The sequence below is a fragment of the Sceloporus undulatus genome, chromosome 3, assembly GCF_019175285.1.
Source record: "Sceloporus undulatus isolate JIND9_A2432 ecotype Alabama chromosome 3, SceUnd_v1.1, whole genome shotgun sequence".
Lineage (NCBI taxonomy): Eukaryota > Metazoa > Chordata > Lepidosauria > Squamata > Phrynosomatidae > Sceloporus > Sceloporus undulatus.
Window position 1 is genome coordinate 200,936,889 of NC_056524.1, and position 20,512 is coordinate 200,957,400.

Genomic DNA, 20,512 nt, shown 5'->3' on the forward strand with positions numbered 1-20,512 from the left:
ATATCTGTAGATGTGGCAAAGATCAAACACCTAGTTTAAAAAAAAAAAGAAACAGCAACTTTTTTGAAGCCAAACTTTTCTAGCTAGAAAGCAAGGTTTAGAACATAGATGGATATGCTTTTCTGGGTTGAAGGCCCCCTATGATGTTTGAGTCTTGACAGAGGAATGCACGCCTGATAGGGCATGTCTATCATGCAAAGGGAGAAGATCTAGGGCACAAAACACGTACACAATGAGTGAGCATTTCAGGCCCTTCCAGAACCATCATTTTAGTTAAAAAAATTTGGAGGCTTCAGCATTTTCTGAGCCATGATCAACACCCCCATTAAAATTATTTTATGTATATATAGTTTGATAAACTATTGTTACATTCCTGTTCAAAATGTAAAATATTATCCTACTTCCTTTCTCATAGATATGCTTTGTTTTAGCTCTTAATAAAGCACTTCAATTAATAATAGTAGTCCTCCTCCTCTAGCTGCATCAGTGCAAGACCAAGATTACTGGCAAAAAGATGTTTAGGTAATTGTACACAGTGAGATTGAGAACCACAGTTTCTTCTCAAACTGGAAAATGATGAGGTTTGAGGAAACAAGAAGGCAAATGGGGAGATGGGGTGTAGAAGAAAAGGAAAAGGAGGAGAAGGAGAAGGAGCAGAGGAAGAAAATGTGGGATGGGAAAGTGGCAACGTTTTAGGGCTGCTGTAAAAGTTGCTGATTTTTAATATTGGAGGGAAGGGAAGGGAAGGAGGAGAAATGGGGCAACACTTTCTTTGCACAATAGAAGCAAAAACCTGGGCCAGAACTTGCAAAGACTACATTCTACATCATCTATGCATTAGAGCAGGAACTAGCAGTGGCTGCTTAGTAAAGGCTCCAAAATCTACAGGGAGGAGAGTGGAAGCTTGGAAATTGCAGCAAATTTCAACTCTGTAGCTGTTGGAAGAGGAGGGCCTTTTCATCAGTAGTTTGCCAGTGGCACAATCCATAGCAAACTTTAAGAAAAGTCTTGGAGGTCCACCTTCAGTCCACAGTTTTCCCACAATGGATTTATAGGAATGTTTTGTCCAGACTTGCAAGGTATTGGAAGTATTAGCTTAGGGGTTTCTGATCAAACAGCAGCTTATTTCATCTTATCACTTGGCTACTTTTGCTTCTTTAAGAACACCAAGTAACCTTCTAACTTGTCACCAAGGGCAATTTTTAACATTTATTTTAAGCTACTGCTTGGGGCCAGTTGAGTAGCTACTTGGTTTATATCAAAAAGAAGATCTTTCTGGACATGCTAAAAATTTCTTGGAGCACTTTCAAGTTTAGCCAAAGATCTTGGGGCTAATTTTTGTTATCATTCAGTACTATTTAGAGAAAACCCAACCTGTGCCATCTGAATTTAAAACCTACCATCTTGATTTGGATCAATAGTCCATCCACATTCTGATTATTGACCTGGCCATCAAATGTTCGTTTACAAATTTACAAATAAGACATGGTTGTGTCAGTCTACTAGTTAAATCAGTCTTTGTGCTAGTTCAACATCCATTCTATTGACATTGGGCAGAAAGAATCTGTAATGAAACTGTTGCCTGGGACTAGCAATGGAAAACAACAGTATTCCATTTGTTTTTTTCTTTGTAATAATGATCAGGATCCAGTAAGAGCAAGGACTTCAATTTACTTAAATTCTCCACTTCTTACCTTTAGTCCCTCTTTCCCCATTGATTGCTTTCTTTCCTAATTTCTGTTAAACATTATACAGTTGGCCTGCCATATCCATGGATTCTGCATCCATGGATTCAGCCATTCATGGTTTGAAAATGTTTAAAGAAAACATTCCAAAAACCCCAACTTTGATTTTTCCATTTTATATAAGGGACATCATTTTGCTGTGCCATTGTATATAATGGGACTTGATTTGAGTATCCATGGATTTTGGTATCCATGGGCTGTCCTGGAACCAAACCCCAACGGATACCAAGGGGCCACCAAATGTTCTTTGAGTTCATAATCTTCCTAACCTTTCCTCTTCTCATATGAATCCCTCCCAAGCATCACATGAATGATGCTGTAAAAAAATGAAACATCAGTCAACAATAATATGTTTGTAATATTCAACAATAATATTTACATTGCACAGTGTAAACGAGAAACATAAAATGTAATGGAGCTAAATCTATTTGCTTATCCCAAATAGAGTAGTAGACCTGCTGAATGCTATACAGTATGATATACTGGATGATATACAGTATATTAACACATACATAAATCCCATTGATTCAGTGAGTTTACTGGATTAACCATTGGATTTAGGCCATTGCCTTCAACATTGTGAGCTGAAGTTGTCATTTTTGTATTTGATAATATTCATTAGCATATACTGTATCATACCTGAGTCTCCTTATTCGAAATGCTTGGGACCAGAAGTGTTTTGGATTTTGGAACTGTTTGGGTTTTAGAATACCTGTATTTGCATTATTATGAGATATCTTAGAGATGGGGCCCAAGTGTAAACACAAAATTCATTTATGTTTCATATACACCTTATACAGTATTTTTAATAATTTTGTGCATGAAACACAGTTTGTGTACACTGAGCACCAGAAAGTAAAGGTGTTACTATCTTGGCCACCCATAGTTTTGTTTTTTGTGGAATATTTTGGATTTTGGAATTCCAGATAAGGGAGATTCAACCTGTATTATATTGAATATTGCTTTTGCTAAATCATTATTGATGTCTTTATAGTGGTCTAGTGAAGCCAAGCTTCACAGGATTAAAGCCCCAGGAATTTTTAAATATTATTAACATAGACTGTGAAATCATTTGCCACTTGGTTACGCTTGGACTGCCCAATTTCCTCAGATTTTAGCTGCAATCCTCAAGGCAGCTGGAGTTTAAATGTATTTTCCCAGCAGCAATGTATTCTTGTGTGTTACTCCTTCTGTAATCCAGAGTATTTTGGAGTGGCTTGGTCTTGAGTGGGTAAGACCCATTAGCTTTATGAGTGACCAGCTCATGGTGAAGATGAACACTTTTAGAAATAGCTTTTATATACAGACCAACACAGCCATTTGCATTTTGTTCATGTTCTTGAGGCATTGTTATAAGGACTGTCATATGAATATAGGTCCAGTCACAGCTCTGGTGCATCTTGCCTTTTAAAAAAAAACCTCCCTCTCTCTTGATATTAATAATTTCAGAAAGTCAGGATATTCACTCCATGTTGTCTTTTTATTTTTTTTACTCTTTAAAAATATGTCTAATATGGTCTTTTAAAATATATATACCCTTTCTGCATCTATAGTTATAAGGGAGGTAGAAAATTAAGTACTGCTACTTTGTTTTTATCAAAATCTTTTATGTTGGTTTGCTATAAATCCACTTTTTATCTTCAACTTTACATAACACATTTAGTACATTGCTGCCCCCTAGAGGACAGATATATAATGCTTTATAAAGGACAATACAGTAGTGGGACAAAGGCACACAAGAACAAAAGTTGAAATTTAAGTGGTCAGTCATACTTCCAGAAGTGCCAAAATAATGAATAGTGAAGCAATTAGAATGAAGTATTGTCTGGTATTTAGGTGAAGCTGGAAGAAAACTGGCAGTTGTCTTATGTCAGAAACTGGCATTCTTTGTAAAGATATGACAGCACACACACACAAGTAGCTGGAACACTAAGCCAAGTGTTCTTTTGTGGTCTGGTTTACCTCTTTATTGTAGTAAATAAAAATGTTTTATCTCGCTTTGAAGTTGACCATGGTTGGTTTAATTTAGGAGTAATTCTGGTCAACACAACTCACCTGATATATGCATACTGATTGATTTGCAGATTGTGCAGGCTGTGGAAGAGATATAAAGAATGGACAAGCATTACTAGCCTTGGATAAGCAGTGGCATCTGGGATGCTTCAAATGCAAGGCCTGTGCAAAGGTCCTGACTGGAGAGTACATCAGCAAGTAAGCTATTCCTGAGTTATTGTTATGTATAAAATGCAAATTTTGATATATTTTTTTAAAAAAATAAGTAATGTTTATCTTGTCTGAGGTCAACATCTGTCTTACAGATATGACTGGGGAATACTTAGCTGGATGTTCTGCTTTGACTCATTTGCCTATAAAACTAACTACTTTGCCCACAAATGAATTCTTGTAAGAATAATGTAATATGAACTAGGGATAGAAATGGCCATGTTGGTTGGAGGGAGTAGCCATGCTGGTTGGAGGATTCTTGAAGGTGTACACCGAACAAGTGACATTTCCATTACCTCATATTTCCGTAAGTGTAAGATTTTTAAATCTTAAATTTAAGTTGTGGTGGGCTACTGCGCAAGAGGCAGAGGCCATTTTTCTCTCCTACACTGGCCCAGCTGCACCATTACATTTTGTTATGCCCAAAATGATGCCACATCACTTACAGTTGGTGTTTTGATCAATTTTCAGTGGGGCTGGAAGCAAACCATGACATTTTCAGGTGGTTTGGGCAGGCTTTGGACAGTTTGGGGGCAATAACCCTTTAATCAGCATGGAACAAATTAATTTTGGCAGGTTTACAGGCTTTGGATGCCTTCTGGGGAGCTTCAGGGGCTACACCTATGGTTCCTAAGGGCCCATCCCTTCTCTGTGATTCCACTTTACTATGGCAATACTCTGTGGATTTCTGGGGCTTGTAATTTGATGAGCCACTAGAGACCTCTGGCTAAGACTCCTCAGTACTCCTTGCTAAACTACAAATCCCAGAATTCAGTGGAATCTTGCCATGGCAGTTGAAGTGAAATCATACCACTATAAATGTGTCAACTGAAGAGGTTTTCTGTGGTTTATAACAATACTGGGAAACAATCCATGGTTTTTATGTCAGTTTGTTTTCAAGATGTCCAGAATATGCTTTAAACCACAATCTGTTATAGAAATTTAGCAACAAGCCAAATTTTGTGTAAGCTGCAGCTGAACATGGCAGATATCTTTCTCCTGCCCATTCAGAAGGAGGCAACAATATGGAGGTATATTCAAACCCTGCTTTTGGTGAGGTTGCCTCCAGGCTGTGTTCTTACTCAGCCCCAATGCAGGCATCAAATTGTGTGTCAAGTTGTGATCTATGTTCTTGTGTAATGGAGACTTGTTCAGTAAGTATTTAGAAAATGAGTTAATTCCCAACTGAAATATAAATGCATAGGTTCTGATCTGTTTTTCCCACAACGTGGTAAAATATACGGAACTTTGCAATGGTGACATGACCCAAGAGTCCAGCAGTGGCTTGGATAGAGACCCAGAAGCTGAGAAGCAAGTAATACTAGCAGTGAACACATCTAGCCTAGACCCTAGTCCTGATCCTGAGGCCTCTGTGCCAGAGATGACATTAGCAGACCCTGGGACTACCTCTTGCACTGGAACAGCCTTTCCTTCTTCAGGAGCCCTGCAATCTCACAAGGTGCCCTACCAATAGTACGTCTAGTAAGAACTGAACAGGCCTTTCCTAAACAGTAAACCCGGCCACACACTGAACACGACTTCCTCTTTGAATACTCCGTACCCCTCAGACGCTGTCTATTTTAATTGGATTATTTTAATTTGATTTAATGTTCAACTGTTTAATTATTGTTTTAGGGGAAGGAGGGAAACAGGGATATTGGATTTTTGTATGAAGTTTTAATCTGTAAGCTGCTTCGATTGTCCTGGACAGAGGGGTGGAGTATAAATAAAGTTTTATTATTATTTATTAACTCTTGAAGAGACAGGGGAGTGATAGGCTTCAAGCCTGGGACTTCTCTTTTAAATGCTTCCAACTTTGTGGAAAGGAGTGGAGCTTGGGAGGAGCAGTCCTTGCCAAAAGGTATCAAAGGCCTCCGTGGAGCTCTAGACCTTTGTGAAACAAGATGCTTACTTAGAGCTTTCCTTGGTGCTACATCCTTTTGAGTGCAGTTTGGAGAAACTGATCTATGCCTTGTGTTTTGTTTTCAGAGATGGTGCTCCTTACTGTGAAAAGGACTATCAAGTCCTCTTTGGGGTCAAATGTGAAGCATGTCACCAGTTCATCACTGGGAAGGTCCTAGAGGTAAGTAATATACTCTACCTGGTGTAGCTGTGTTTCATCCATATTTTTTTTCTGCATGAGGAGACCTGAAGGAATGCCTGAGACTAGCTCTGTCCCCTTGATGATAATGCATGTACTGTTAGTGTTCCTGACCCAATCTGAAGTGAGCTGAATTTGAGGTGGCTGTTTTAATTATACTTAGGGTTTCCAATATAGAAAGTGTTGACTAGCACAACAACCTTAACTATTCAGGAGTCAGGAATTCTTTTCTCAAGTCATTGATGCGAGCAACCCCCTTCACATTTAGCTGACTGTGTGTCAGCTTGGGATATTGTGTCAGTTGATTTAGTACTTTCGCAGGGGCATACTAGCCTTGCACATTACCACATTCAGAAGTGAGTGTCTGAAGGTGGTTTTTGGCTTTTCAATCCCTTAAAAAATGATAATGCAAAAAATACTGTTTGATGAAAACTGCAGCTGATTTGATGTGGTAAATAAAACATAAATGCTTAATAGTTTCTACTTGAAGTTTCTATTACATTTGGTCCTCTGTATCTACAGATTCTCCATCCACAGATCCAACCATCCATGATTTGAAAATATTAAAAAAAACCAAGAATTTTAAAATACAAAACTTGATTTTATATAAGGGATACCATTTTACTATGCCGTTGTATATAATGGGTGGGTGGGTTCTGGAACCAAAACTCAGCAGATACTATGTGCCCACTGTACCAGTGTTCTCCTCATTGACAGTGATTTATGGCCTTTCCAGGGCTCTCCATGTCAGCAATCAGAAAGCCGTATGTAGCTATTCCATATTTTTCTCCTTGGACAAATGTTTCATGGTAGGAAAAAAGACAGGAGAAGTAGAGGAAAAACAACACAGAATTATGAGTGGAGGATGACATTGTCTGAACCTTGTACTTCTAAGCACCAGTGAATGAAGTAGAGTAATGGACTTGTCTAGCACCACTCTCAGCCTCCTAGTATTCCTTTGCTTTAATTTTTAGTAGAGTGGTTCCTACATAAATTCTGAAGCTGTAGAATGTAGAAATAGTATCAAATGTAAAATTGGTGGTGATAAAATTTGTCTGAAAGCTTTGAAACCAGGAAATGTCCCTGATAATCTAAGTTCCAGACAGAGCAGCCTCTTTCTTCGTCTAAAATAAATTGCCTTCATTAGTAGTCAGATCTGTGTCCAAACTGTTGGCTATAATTTCCAGCACCACTCAGCAGTACATTTTGAAAATAATAATCCATAAATGTTGTAAAGTAAATGACTTAAAAATAGGATGCAAACAAAACTGACTATATACAGCTTGGAGCTGGCTTTAGGGTCAAGTACGTACTATAAAAACCAGCACGGTTACAGCAAAAACACACCAGAGGGCAGCACCAATCCCTATAAGAAGATTCTTGATGATTAAAATATAGAGTGAGGCTATTTGTCTAGCCTATTTCCTCCCTCACTTCTCTTATCTATTAAATAGGATTTAAATTCATCACCATTAGTCTAGTGAAGATTGCAAAATTAATGAGGAGACTGTAGCTATTAGGAATTAATAACTTGTCAAATGGAATAAAGATACTATCTACCATCAAAATATCAGTCTAAACACTTTAGAAATAATTCTTCTCATCTGATTAGTCCATTAATTATCTCTGCTTAAAGCTTATCTTTATTTTTTATAATCTTTATTAATTTTCCACATAAAAAACAACAACCCCTAAACAAAAAATAAAATAAAATAAAAAAATAAAAAAATACACGCTTGACCTCAGCTTACAACAGTCTTTTTATCCTTTTACTCTTTCCCCCCACCCATTCCCTTGCTTAATTACCTTACTGATTTCTTAGCTATTCTCCCTAATTCTTCATATTAAACATTCTGTATACTTTGACTTTATCTCAGCTTTAGACATCCTCTATCTCTTGATTTCTAAGGCTGGACTAATCGACCTCTTTTTATTATCGATACAAGTCAATCTACCTTATTTCATTATATTTTTACCATATTTACATCCTCTTATATATTTCTCGTGTCCATCACTTGCTTTATCACTCTTTTCCCTTCTGATAAATCTTTGTTAATCTATCCCCTATCATATCTTCTTCTTCTAACATCTTTCCCTTCATTAACACCGTTAACCTATCTAACTCCATTATCTCTAAACATTTCTCCAACCACATTTCTATATCTGATATTTCTCTATTTCTCCAGTTTTTAGCTATTACCATTCTAGCCATTGTAATTAAGTATAATAACGGCTTTTTCTTTTCTCTCAGTTTCTTATCTTGAACCACATTCAGTAGGCACATTTCCGGAAGTAATGGAAATTCCAATTGTATTATTTCCACCATTATTTTATGAACTTTAACCCAAAATTTATGTATCTCTGGGCACGTCCACCACATATGGTAGAAACTTCCTATCCCTCTTTCACATTTCCAACATGTTGCTTTTTCATTCTTATATATTTTCGCCAATCTATTCGGAGTAAGGTACCACCTGTAAAGCATTTTATAAAAGTTTTCCCTTATATCCATACATAGTGTAAATTTTAAATCTTCTCCCCAAGTTTTTTCCCATGTTTCTAAATGAATGTTTTGTCCAATATTCTGTGCCCATTTAATCATACATTGCTTTATCTGATCTTGTTCCAAATTCAATTTTAAAAATAGATTGTAAAATTTTGAAATTTTCCTGCCTTTCTTGTCATTTATTATCAAATCTAGTTCTGTACTTCTAATTGTGATCCCTTTTTCTCTTACATCTAATTTATATCTTTCTCGCATTTGATAGTATAGATACCAAGAAATATTATATCCTTCTTTTTCTAATTCCCCCCTTGTCTTCATTAATCTTCCTTCATCTAATTTTAGTAAATCTTTGTATCTCAACCACTCTTTACCTTCTATTTTCCCCCTATATAATAATGCTTCATGAATTGATACCCATTCCGGTAATTGACTATATATTTTTCCTTTGTAAATGTTCCAAATTTTCCCTAGGGCTCTTCTAATTATATGATCGTTAAATTCTTTGTTCAATTCTGCCTTCTCTAACCACATGTAGGCGTGCCAACCATATCGTAGGTTAAATCCTTCTAAGTTAAGCAATTTTTCGTCTTTCAATTCGATCCAACTCAATATCCATTCCATGCAACACGCATGGAAGTATAATTTTAGATCTGGTAGACCTAATCCCCCTCTTTCTTTGATATCTATCATATTTTTCCATTTTATTCTAGCCTTTCTGCCCGCCCAAATAAATTTCCTCAAATCTTTTTCCCACTCACTAAATATTTTATTATTCAATATTATCGGGAGGTTTTGGAATAAAAATAAAATCTTGGGGAGTATTGCCATCTTTACTAACGAAATTTTTCCTAATAACGAAATTTGCAACTTTGACCATTTCTCCATATTTTTCTTTATTCCTTGCCAAACCTGCTTATAATTATTATCGAACAATTCGTTATTCTTGTTTGTAATTTGGATTCCCAGATATTTAACCTTTTTCTGAATTGCTATTCCCGATTTCTCTTGAATGATTATTTGCTTCTCTTTTTTCATGTTGAAAGGAATTATCGCTGATTTTTCTTTATTTATTTTCACTCCCGCCAATTTGCCAAATTCACTTATTATTTCCAGGTTTCTAATCACATTTTCCACCGGGTCCTCCACTATTAACACTATATCATCCGCGAAGGCTCTTATTTTAATTTCTTTCCCTTTAATTCTTGCTCCTTGAATCTTTCCCTCTTTTCTTATCCTATTACATAAAACTTCCAAACACGTTATAAACAAACTTGGTGACAAAGGGCATCCTTGCCTGGTTCCTTTACTAATATGAAACATTTTAGTCTTAATTTTATTTACTAGAATTCTTGCATTTTGTTCTTTATATAATCCCTCTATCCATTTATATAAATTTTCACCAAAATTTAATTTTTTAATCAATTTTTTCATAAATGTCCAATTCAAATTATCAAAGGCTTTTCCCGCATCTAAGAATATCATTGCTGCTTCTTTACCCGGTTTTTTCTCATAATACTCTATCAAATCTAATATAATCCTTATGTTTTGTTTCGCCTGTCTGTTTGGGAGAAATCCGCTTTGATCATCCTTTATCCATCCAATTAATACTTTCTTCAATCTTTCTGCTATAATGTTTGTCAATAATTTGTAATCTGTATTTAGAAGTGATATTGGTCTGTAATTTTGGGGATACAGTGCTCCCTCGGGTTACGAAATTAATTCGTTCCGCCACTCCGTTCGTAACCCGAGTAATTTCGCAACCCGAAAAGGGCTTTCCGTTAGCGCTGGAAAGCCGCGCGTTTGAATTTCGCGCCGAAAAAAATTTCGTAACCCGAAAAAAACATCGTAACCCGGAACAGTTTTTTCCAATCTACCTTTTTCGTAACCCGGAAATTTCGTAACGCGATCAATTCGTATCCCGGGGTACCACTGTATTTTGGGTCTTTACTTTCTTTAGGAATTAAAGTTATAACCGCCTCCTTCCAAGAGTTTGGGATCCCCTCTTCCAATATATTATTAAATATTTTTTCCATTATTTCTATCAATTCTTCTTCAAATGTTTTGTAATATTCTAATATATATCCATCTGGTCCTGGTGCTTTCCCTTTTTTCCCTTTCTTGATGGCCTCCCTAATCTCTTCTTTTGTAATTCTTTGATTAATTGTTCTTTTTAACTCTTCATCTATCTTAATCTCTTCTATTTTATCCAGGTATCTTTCTAGTTTCCCCATTTTAACCTGACCATATTCCTTCCCTTCATATAAGCTTTTGTAAAATTTATAAAATATATCTCTTATTTTACTTTGTTCTGTAGTTACTCCTTGCTCTCCCATCATTTCTGTAATTTGTCTTGCTTCTTTTAATTTTTTAACCTTATACGCCAAAAATTTTCCTGCCTTATTACCTTGTTCAAAATATCTCTGCTTTGCATACTTCATTTTGATGCTCACTTCCTCCGCCATTTTCCCTTCTAATTGTTTTTTTAAAATTTTCAATTCCTTATCTAATTTCCTATTATTTGGATCTTTCATTTTTTTTCTTTTCTATTTCCTGTATTTCTTCTGATATCTTTTGTATTTCTTTTCTCTTCTTCCTGCTTTTTTCACTCTTATACTTAATCAAATATCCTCTTACTACAGCTTTGGCCGTATCCCATATTATTTTTATACTTGTATCTTCCTCCGTATTCTCTAAAAAGAAAAACTTTATTTGCTCTTTTATTTCCTTCACTATCTTTTCATCTTCCAGTAATGATGCATCTAACCTCCAGCTGTATTCTTTCTCTGATTGTTCCAATTCTAGCCAAATTTGGTTATGGTCCGAATTCTTATTTATTTTTATCCTTGATTCTTTGACATCCTTTAAGAATTCTGATGAGATAAAAAACATGTCTATTCTAGAAGCAGAATTATGTGGAATTGAATAGAAAGTATAGTCTTTCCCTTCTTTATTCCTTTCTTTCCATGGGTCTACTAACGATAGCATCTCTAACAGATCAAAAAACTTTTCTGGCAATTTCCCTTGATTATCTGTGATTTTTTTTTTTTTGACATTCTATCTAGATTAGGATTAACCACGCCATTCCAGTCTTCCATAAACAGATAAAATTCATATTTTAAATTTGCTATTTTCTTTAATAAATTCCTGTAAAATTTTGCTTTTTTCTCTGTTGGGCCATACACTCCTAATACTAATGTTTTATTTCCATTAATCATCACTTCCACGCCTACATATCTACCATCTGGATCATTTAAGACTTCCTTACACTCACTTTTATTTTTAATATATATTGCAACTCCATTCTTCTTTCTTGTGCCTGCTGATATGTGTACTTCTCCCAGTTTTGGATTTTTTAAATATTTCTCATCTTTTTTCTTTATTCTAGTTTCTTGGATACTACATATGTCCCATTTTTGTTTCTCCAATTCGTGAAATATTTTTTTTCTTTTATACACAGAGTTCATGCCTTTCGTGTTCCATGAAAGGAACTTCATCTCCAACTCTTCTTCTAGCTTACCCTCACTATAATATCTTTTTCTTTTTATCTATTTTACTTTTTTTTTTTCCCCTTCCCCCTAAACTTATGTTACTGGAATACTTTGCTCTTATTTTACTCTCTTTCTTTTTCCAATTCCTTTCTTTCCTCTATGATACTTTCTTTGCTTCCTTCCAAGGATCTCAATTCTTCTTCCCACTCTAAATCCACTCCCCCTACTGCTCCTTCCCAAAGAGTTTTTTCCACTGCCTCTTTTCCTTCCTCTTCCTTCTTCTTTTGTTTTTCTTCTCTCTCCTCCGGATCTTTGGGGGTTTCCTCTTTTCTTTCTTCCTCATTCTTCCTTGTCTTTGTCTAGATCTTTGTCCAATTAGATGGTTTAAGGAAGAAGAGAAATTAAAGCTTATCTTTAAAAACAATATCTTGCATCAAAATACTGTTTACCAATAAATAAGGATATAATCTTCTGTTTAATGTCCATACATGACAAGTCTTTAATTAGGGATTTATATTATATGTAGCTGAAACTAGAGTTTTTGCTATCCTGTGCACATCATGGTGATACCTTTAGTAGACCAACCAAAATATATAATACACATTATACTACATTTTCAAGCTTACTGGCTTCTTCATCAGGCAAAGATGTTAAAAACATACAGGAAAACTAAAATTACAGTGTTGAAATAGGGATGAGAAGAATATAAAAAAATTATTAGGAAAGTGGTCAAAACATGTGCTGAGAAACCCTGATGAGAAGAATCCTGGACTGATAGGAATCTTTGCAATTTGTGACTTACTCTAATCAAAATTTGCACATCATTGTTTTGGGTATAAAACAGCATTCTTTCTGCAGGAAACAACATTTACTGTGTGGAAAATAATATTTAAACACAGAAAAAATTAATTCTTCTACAGAAAATCCTTTTCTTCTGCACAGAAGATATTATAATTACAGATTTATTCAACATAAAATTAACACATGGATGATTTGCATAGAAAACAGCATGTTCTGCACTTTCCTGTTCTTACACCAAAAGAACGTTTGTTAGTATTTTTTTTTCTTACACTAGAACTAATGTTTGATTATCCACCCGCATTCACATTTCAAATAAAGCCATTAAATCTCTTGTAGTATTGCCATGTAGAGCAAGAGAGAACAGCTGTGAGGTTGTTGAAGGAGCTCCTGTTATTCTGCAGGGGATTTCTAAGGTCAGTCTTAGGAACACATTAATTGGACAGTGATGAAATCCTGAATCTCTAGGATGCATCTTCCTGGGAAGGACAGATAAAGGACACCATCTTATAGCTGTCAGCTCAGTTACTTTCTCACAGTTGTTTCACCCAGTTAAAAGAGAATAAAGGAAGAGAAAAGGCATCTGCTTGAAAGGGTGCATGAGGCAGTTGGTTGTTCTTTTGCCCTTTTGCTTATCTGAAGTGTAGCAGCTTGGTGAACCTTTACACAAACTCATTAAAAAGTGATAAAGATCCAATAAGGAACAAATTTGTGGCATGTACAAGAACTGCTACAATTTACTACATGTTGAGGCTGTACTGAGTTACTGCCATAGTAACAAAATGCAGCAGTTCTGCAAAGAGAGAGGAGCCTGCATCAATGGAGAATGGCATGTTTCCTCTTTATGACTGCCAAAATCCCTCCTTATCAGGAAATGATGGTATGAAAGGAATGTGGGCTTATCTTTAAAAGAAAGGAAGGTGCTAGACTAAATTAATTTTTGTTTTAATTTCTAAATGTTAATACAAATGTTAACTTCAGTAGATGTATCAATTTATTCTAAGAAGTAAAGGCTTAGGCTATCTGTGTGATTTAATGTATATAGTATGATTTGATTTGTATGTATATTTAAACAGATATTGCATTACTTCGCTGCATGCTGCTTCATTTATTACTGTATTTTTCTACACATATTGCCTTGATAGAAGAAAAAATAATACAGTTCTCCCTCCGTTCTCACGGTTTTGAAACTCACATCCCTTGCTTATGCGCAAGGGACAAATGGAGGGAGAAACAATGAGGTGTAGCCTACATGCTCCTGTGGCCGCGCACCTATATTCAAGCCAATGTGGCTTGAATATAAGCAAAATTCCATTTTCGCGAGGGGGTCCGTAATAGATCCCCCATGAAAAAGGAGGGGTGACTGTATATTCAAGTGTGACAAATGTAGACAAACCTACATTGCTATTTATGCTATACAATAATACTTTTTCACATTATGATAAAATTTCAGTAATGTGGACTCAAGTCAGTTGACTCAGACATAAATCAGAATCAAGGTGCTTCAGTGACTTGATTTGGATGTGACTTGGCAGAAATGACACACCAACTCAACCTGACTTGAAACTTGTGTATTTTTAGAATGTGACTTGCTTGTGCCATTTGCTTTGACCAGCTGGTAACACCTTCCCCCAAAGCGCAGGGCATGTTTCTTGGAGGAGAACAGCAAATGAGTTAGGCAATGGCCTGAGGCAGAAGGATCCTTCTAAGCTTTTCAAAAGCCACCGGGATGCTGCCAAGGAGACCTCAAGCCTTGCTTCAAGCCCATTGCCTAACTTGTTTGCTCTTCCTCTCTGAAAAACGTGATCCACATTAAAAGTTGGTTCCCAGACCCGAGACTCAACTTGAGACTTGACTTGAAAATATCTTGCAAGGACTTGAGACTGTACTTGAGATTTAAAGGTAGAGACTTGAGATGTGACTTGTGGCTAAAAGGACTTGGACAAAAGATTTGAATGCATAACTGTTAAATTTGTATCCCATCTTACAAACTTCAAGGCAGTATACATGGTGTTCTCTGAAGCTTAAAAGTAACAAATAACTACCTATATTCTAGTAACTATGCCATTTTAAAGCAGAATCAGCACTATAACTGTGTTCTAGTCCAACACTGAAACCACTGTACCACACTATAATGATAGCTAACTACAATCGGGACCTTTGAGCTATAACTGACTGCATGTGGTTTCTCTCCCTTCAACCAACAAATTTATGAGTAGATGAAATCTAATCTTATTTATTGAGGTTGGTTGCTAAGTAACGTCAGTCATAATCTGTAACTCTGATCACTATACCACATTTGCTGTCCTAATTCAGTATTATTATAACAGAGCTGAATGTCCTTCCACTCTCATGTGGCCATTTATCCCCAAGGAGGCAGGGCAATGGGTGACAGAATGTGGGAGGCTGCCAGGACATTTAAAAAAGAAGTTGGAAATTGTGATCCAGTTGTGGTGAAGGAAGTTCAGAGTGAGTACCTAAGATGACAAGAGATGCAGTAGATCTGAATATTAGTAATCAGTGATTACTGCTAATTGTATATAAGTGTTAGTTTCTGTAAGAACTAGACATCTGTAGTTTGTGTCATGCATATCAGAAGCTGGGAAAATGGCATAAGGCATTGCGTTGACTGAAGGACTCTCAAAAGACAGGGAAGAAAGGATGAAATTTGGGGAGGAAATAGCCTGTAATGGAAACTAACAATGATATTGCTCAAAGGCATAGCCATGTTAGGCTAGAAAATCAGTATGCAAAAGGATCTTGAAGCACCTTTGGGAGGTAACTGAAAGATGAAATTTGGTAGCATGAGCTTTTGTATACTTGAGCCTACTGAGGAAGATCCCTTTGCATAATGATATTTCTGGTACTATTATTTTGTTGAAATTGTATTGGAAGCAGTTTTGTGTTCTGGTGTCAATGAGGTATAGGCAGAAAGAGGTACCTGTATTATGCATAGCTGTTATAGTTGCTGTTATTATCATCATCTTATGTATATCCTATCTCCCCCTCAAAAAGGGGGGGCTTGTAAATTAAACCAAATACAATACAACTAAAACAAATGTTTTAAATTCAGCCTGGCTGAATTTTAAGATGCTCAGATGTCTTATTCTGGAACTGAGTGTAGCTGCAGGAGTCTCCAAGGATTGTTTCAGTGCTGGGCACTGACATATTTTACTATTTTAGCATAAGCTATAATTGATTTTAAATTATAATGCAAATGGTATACACCAGAGAAGCATTCCAGCCTGATGGAAGCTAGCATCCCTTCACAGCCAGTGCCAGAACTGGGCGCCCAAACAAATTCTACCCAGGTTTCTCTTCTATCCAGCAATCAAATCCCTATTTTGGACATCATAGCCCCAAGATGAGGCTAATGGAAGATGGACTCCCAATAATTATATAGTGCAAAAGCAAACAAAATTGGCAAATGTGGCATGTTCACACCCCTGAAAGCTGTGCAGGCAGGTTAAAAACAGAAAATTCTGTCTGTTCCCACCCTTCAGGTATTTTCCTAGCCTCAAACTGCAAAGCAAGTTCAAAATGTACAGTATTCAGTAAGATTTATATATGGTTTTTAATAGGTTTTAATAGATTGTGGCGGATGGCACTTTTAATGGGAATGTTGTGTTTCTGTTTTATTGTGTTTTAAAGGTGTTTCAAAAATTGCTTTTAACTTGTATTTTAACTTTTTAAAAAAAACAAACAAAAGAGAAATCCAGTTTAGTTGTGTTTCAATATTTTAATTAGTAGGGTTTTTAAAGTTGCATGGTGCTTTTAAATGGTTGCAACCTGCCTTGTATCCCTTGTTGGGATAAATGTGCGATATAAATTAAATAAATAACTAAAGTTCACTAATACAAGTGAACTCTGTCACGCCACTGGACAGCTGTTAACATTTGGTCATGATGCTAAGAAGCACTCTAAAACCCATCTGCTTTGTGGCAGAGGCCTAACACTCTACATTTAGTCCCACCTCTGTCAGAGACACAGTTCAAAGCAGTATATAATATTTATTATTTCCCCAAAACTGAGACTCAAAGCAGCTGAAAAATTATAATGATTACAATAAAATTAAAAATATACAAAAGTCCTCCATTTCCATAGATTCTGCATCCATGAAGTCAAACAACCACAGTTCAAAAATATTCACACATACAAAAATCCCAAAAGCAAACCTTGATTTGCCATTTTATATAAGGGATACCATTTTACAACACCATTATATATAATGGGACTTGATCATGCATGGGCTTTGGTATCCATGGGGGGGGGGGGCTGGAACCAGTGGATAGTGCAAGACAGTCTCCAGTTGATACTGCAGGCCCACTGTATCAAAATCAAATTAAACTAATAGTAATATGAAACTAATTAAAACAATTTACACCTGGCTAATACTTTAAAAGGACAAAAGGCAATTTAAAAATCAGTACAATTGAAACAATACCCTCTTGAAAAGCCCTTTCCTTAAAAACCTTCATTTCAGAATAGAAAAAGCATTTATTTACTAATGGAAGGACAGCAAGGAGGGGACCATTCTAGACTTCCTAGGAAGAGTGTTCCAAGACACTGGGCAACCACCAAGAAGACCTGTCTCATATCCCCACCAGCCATAACTGGGACTAAAAGAAGGGCATCTTCTGAGGATCTTGAGCTCCAGGCAGGCCCTTTTTTAAAAAAAAAACACAACAATGAATTACTAAGAACATGTCAGAATAAAAAATAGTCTTTGTGTGCAGATGGAAAGAACAACAAAGAGAGAGTCATTGTAACATCCATAGGCAGGGAGTTTTATAGTATAGAAGCAGCCTAAGGGTGTGTGTGTGTACATGAACATATCTCTGTGTTGTGACCTGTCCTACCTTACTACTTTCTCTGACCACACTTGCAGCTGGCATGCAGCAACCCAACTCAGTAACAAGTGCAGAAGCAAAATGTTGCCCATCTTTCTTAAAAATTACTCACACATATTAAATTTTATCCATTGCTAAATTGTTTCCCTAGATTAACATATAGGAGCTGATATATTTTGTTATGCATCTGCAAAATATATTTTACATCATGGATTTGGTTTGTCTATTGTTCTCACTAGTATTTGACTAATTAATACTGTTTTTTTTTTTTAAGGAATGAAATCCCAGTGTTACAGAAGTGTAACAGCCAAGAATGAACTTACAATTAACCCAACCCAATTGCTAACCCAATTAAATTGCAGATTTAGTAATGAAGCTGAGCTAAATATTTGTCAGTGAACTGGTATTTAATGTACAAAGTCATTATTGGGATTCTGAATATAGTATTTTAAAACAATACACAGGTATTCAGCTCTGCTTGATGATTGAAATGGGGAGGTTGTGTGATATTTTATGTGCTGCTGGACTGCTACTCCCAGCATCCCTTGCCAAAACATGAAATGGTGACAGGGTGACCAGATGTCCTCCTTTTCCAGCACCTGTCCTGCATTGCAGCCTTCAGTTCAAGAGGAATTTCAAAATGACCCCCATTCTGAGCATGAACAAGAAACATGAAGTTACATTTATAGGAGTGTTTTTAGCTTTTATTTGGTCAGGTCCTACTTTATTTATGAATGGCCTATATTTTGTCCTTCTTTGTGGTTAAGACATCTAGTCACCTTGAATGGTGAGGTATGCTGGCAGCTATAGACCAGCATCCATTGAAGAAGGGCTGGACAGTTCCCATCTGTTTTCTAGAAGGAATCACTTTCTGACACTCAAAATTCCCAAGATCCTAATACCAATACTTCCATCTGAGGAAGCATTGTTCCTGAGAGCTCTGCATAATGTGACAGGAGTTACAACAGAATGGTGCTGCCCTCACCTGAAGCAATGCAACCTCCCCTTTCTTCTTTCACATTGGACTGCTCCATTGATTACTGGTTTGAACGGGAAAGCTTTGGGGGGAAAGACATTTCTTTTCTACACCGTGCAGTGACTGGGGGAAGGACGGCAGTGTTAAGCTGTTGAAAGAAGAGGGCTGAGGTTATGTGAGCTAGGTCAGTGAGAGTACGATCTGGGAGGGGGTTTTGTTTGGTTTGTGTTCTTTTGTGGCAGCAAGGCATTTCTCACAGTGCCTTGAATCAGTGGAAAGTGGAATGCACAGCTTCTTGCATGGAAAAGTTTTAGAAATCAGACCATAGAAGTCTTAGCAGAAGGTAAATGTTTGTGTTTGTGTGAAAGAGAGAGAGAGAGAGAATTAAGAGAGGTGTGGATTATTTGGCTCAGTATTAATGATTCCAAATGAGGATTTATAAACTTTAAAGTGAGGAAATGTGTAGGGTTTTTTTTTGGGGGGGGGGGTTAGGCTGATTCAGCTTCTGTAACCATATAGGAACAAAAAATTCTATAAGAAAAAAATTAGTTCCAATATGTGAAGGTTGTTGTTTATATTGTGGAATATTGTAAACTGTGAAGGAGTACTGATAATATGCCTATCTTGCAATCTGCTGTATTCTTTGTTCTTGTCATACTGTTCATACCATGTGCTGTACTTTTGTGCTATTCTAACAGAAAACATTCAGGGTTAGCTGTGTTGGCCATTTAACAAATGCAAACAAAAATCCACTAGTGATACCTTTATTGGTCAACCGAAATGCATTTTGGTTGGCCAATAAAGGTATCACTGGTGGATTTTGGTTTTCCAACCCTTACAGTGTTTCTCTATATGTCCTAACTGTGTTGTGTAACCCATAAAGCTTAGTGGGATTTACTGCTGTCATGGTACATTTACCTGAACATTGTACAGAATATGATACATTTACCTGAGACTAAGTGCTTTTGGACATTCTGGGATGTATTTCAGAGTTGAAAGAAATTCAGGTTTTCACTGAAAATTATTGTGTAATGAAAGAAAAGTGTGACTATAATCAGAGGGATATGCACACTAATGAGATGTCTTAGTGAACACAAAGGGCTTGTTGTTGATTTAATTCTTAGAGCTGTCTATTTTTAAAAACCAAATATGTATTCTTTTATTGCCTAGGCCAGGGTGAACAACTGTGGGGGACTGCGGAACCCATTTTCTGCCCCTTCGACCTTTCGGGGACCACATGGACTGCCAAAAATTCCCCCCAAATCTGAAAATGGCCAGCAAGTCCACTTCTCATTCTTAAACACACATGCACTGGCATTTTACCATATTAAACAACTGTGGGGTGGGTTGCAACCTGTTTAAAAGGAGAAGCAATTAACCTTTCATTTGGCCAGTAAAGGTAGAATCTGAGGGATCTGAAAAGATTGATAAAATAGTCTCAGAAGGCCATATGCAGCTCGTGGGTTGTATTTTACTCATCCATAGGAACCTCTCTCTATCCTGCAACATTGTGATTGCTGATGTTGACAACTCAAAATAGATGGGGTTTTTCATATAGAGCAATATATTCCTGTTGAAACAAAAGAAGTTTTTTTAGGCCTTTAAGTATTTTGGTATTAGGTACCTCAAATACTTAGACATGAAGACTGTGTGGAAATAAATGAAGGTAGTAATCACTATCTCCCAGACACCTTGTGGTTCCTATTAGCTGCATAATTCAAACCTGTTAAAACCTGTGTGTATGTCAATGTTATGCTATAAAAAAGCAGTATGTGAAACTGGCAATGCACCAACAAAATTGTATTAGTCACACCTGCTTAGGGGC

At 36.4% G+C, this 20,512-nt stretch overlaps 1 protein-coding gene across 1 annotated transcript in view; it reads left to right on the forward strand.

Annotated features, from left to right (window-relative positions):
• ABLIM1 (actin binding LIM protein 1) overlaps positions 1–20,512 on the forward strand; it is a 243,386-nt gene that overhangs the window by 124,837 nt on the left and 98,037 nt on the right. Inside the window, exons 5-6 of the mRNA XM_042456481.1 lie at positions 3,830–3,956; positions 5,958–6,051. Coding sequence (XP_042312415.1) covers positions 3,830–3,956; positions 5,958–6,051 — 221 coding nt within the window. The remainder of the gene's footprint in view (positions 1–3,829; positions 3,957–5,957; positions 6,052–20,512) is intronic.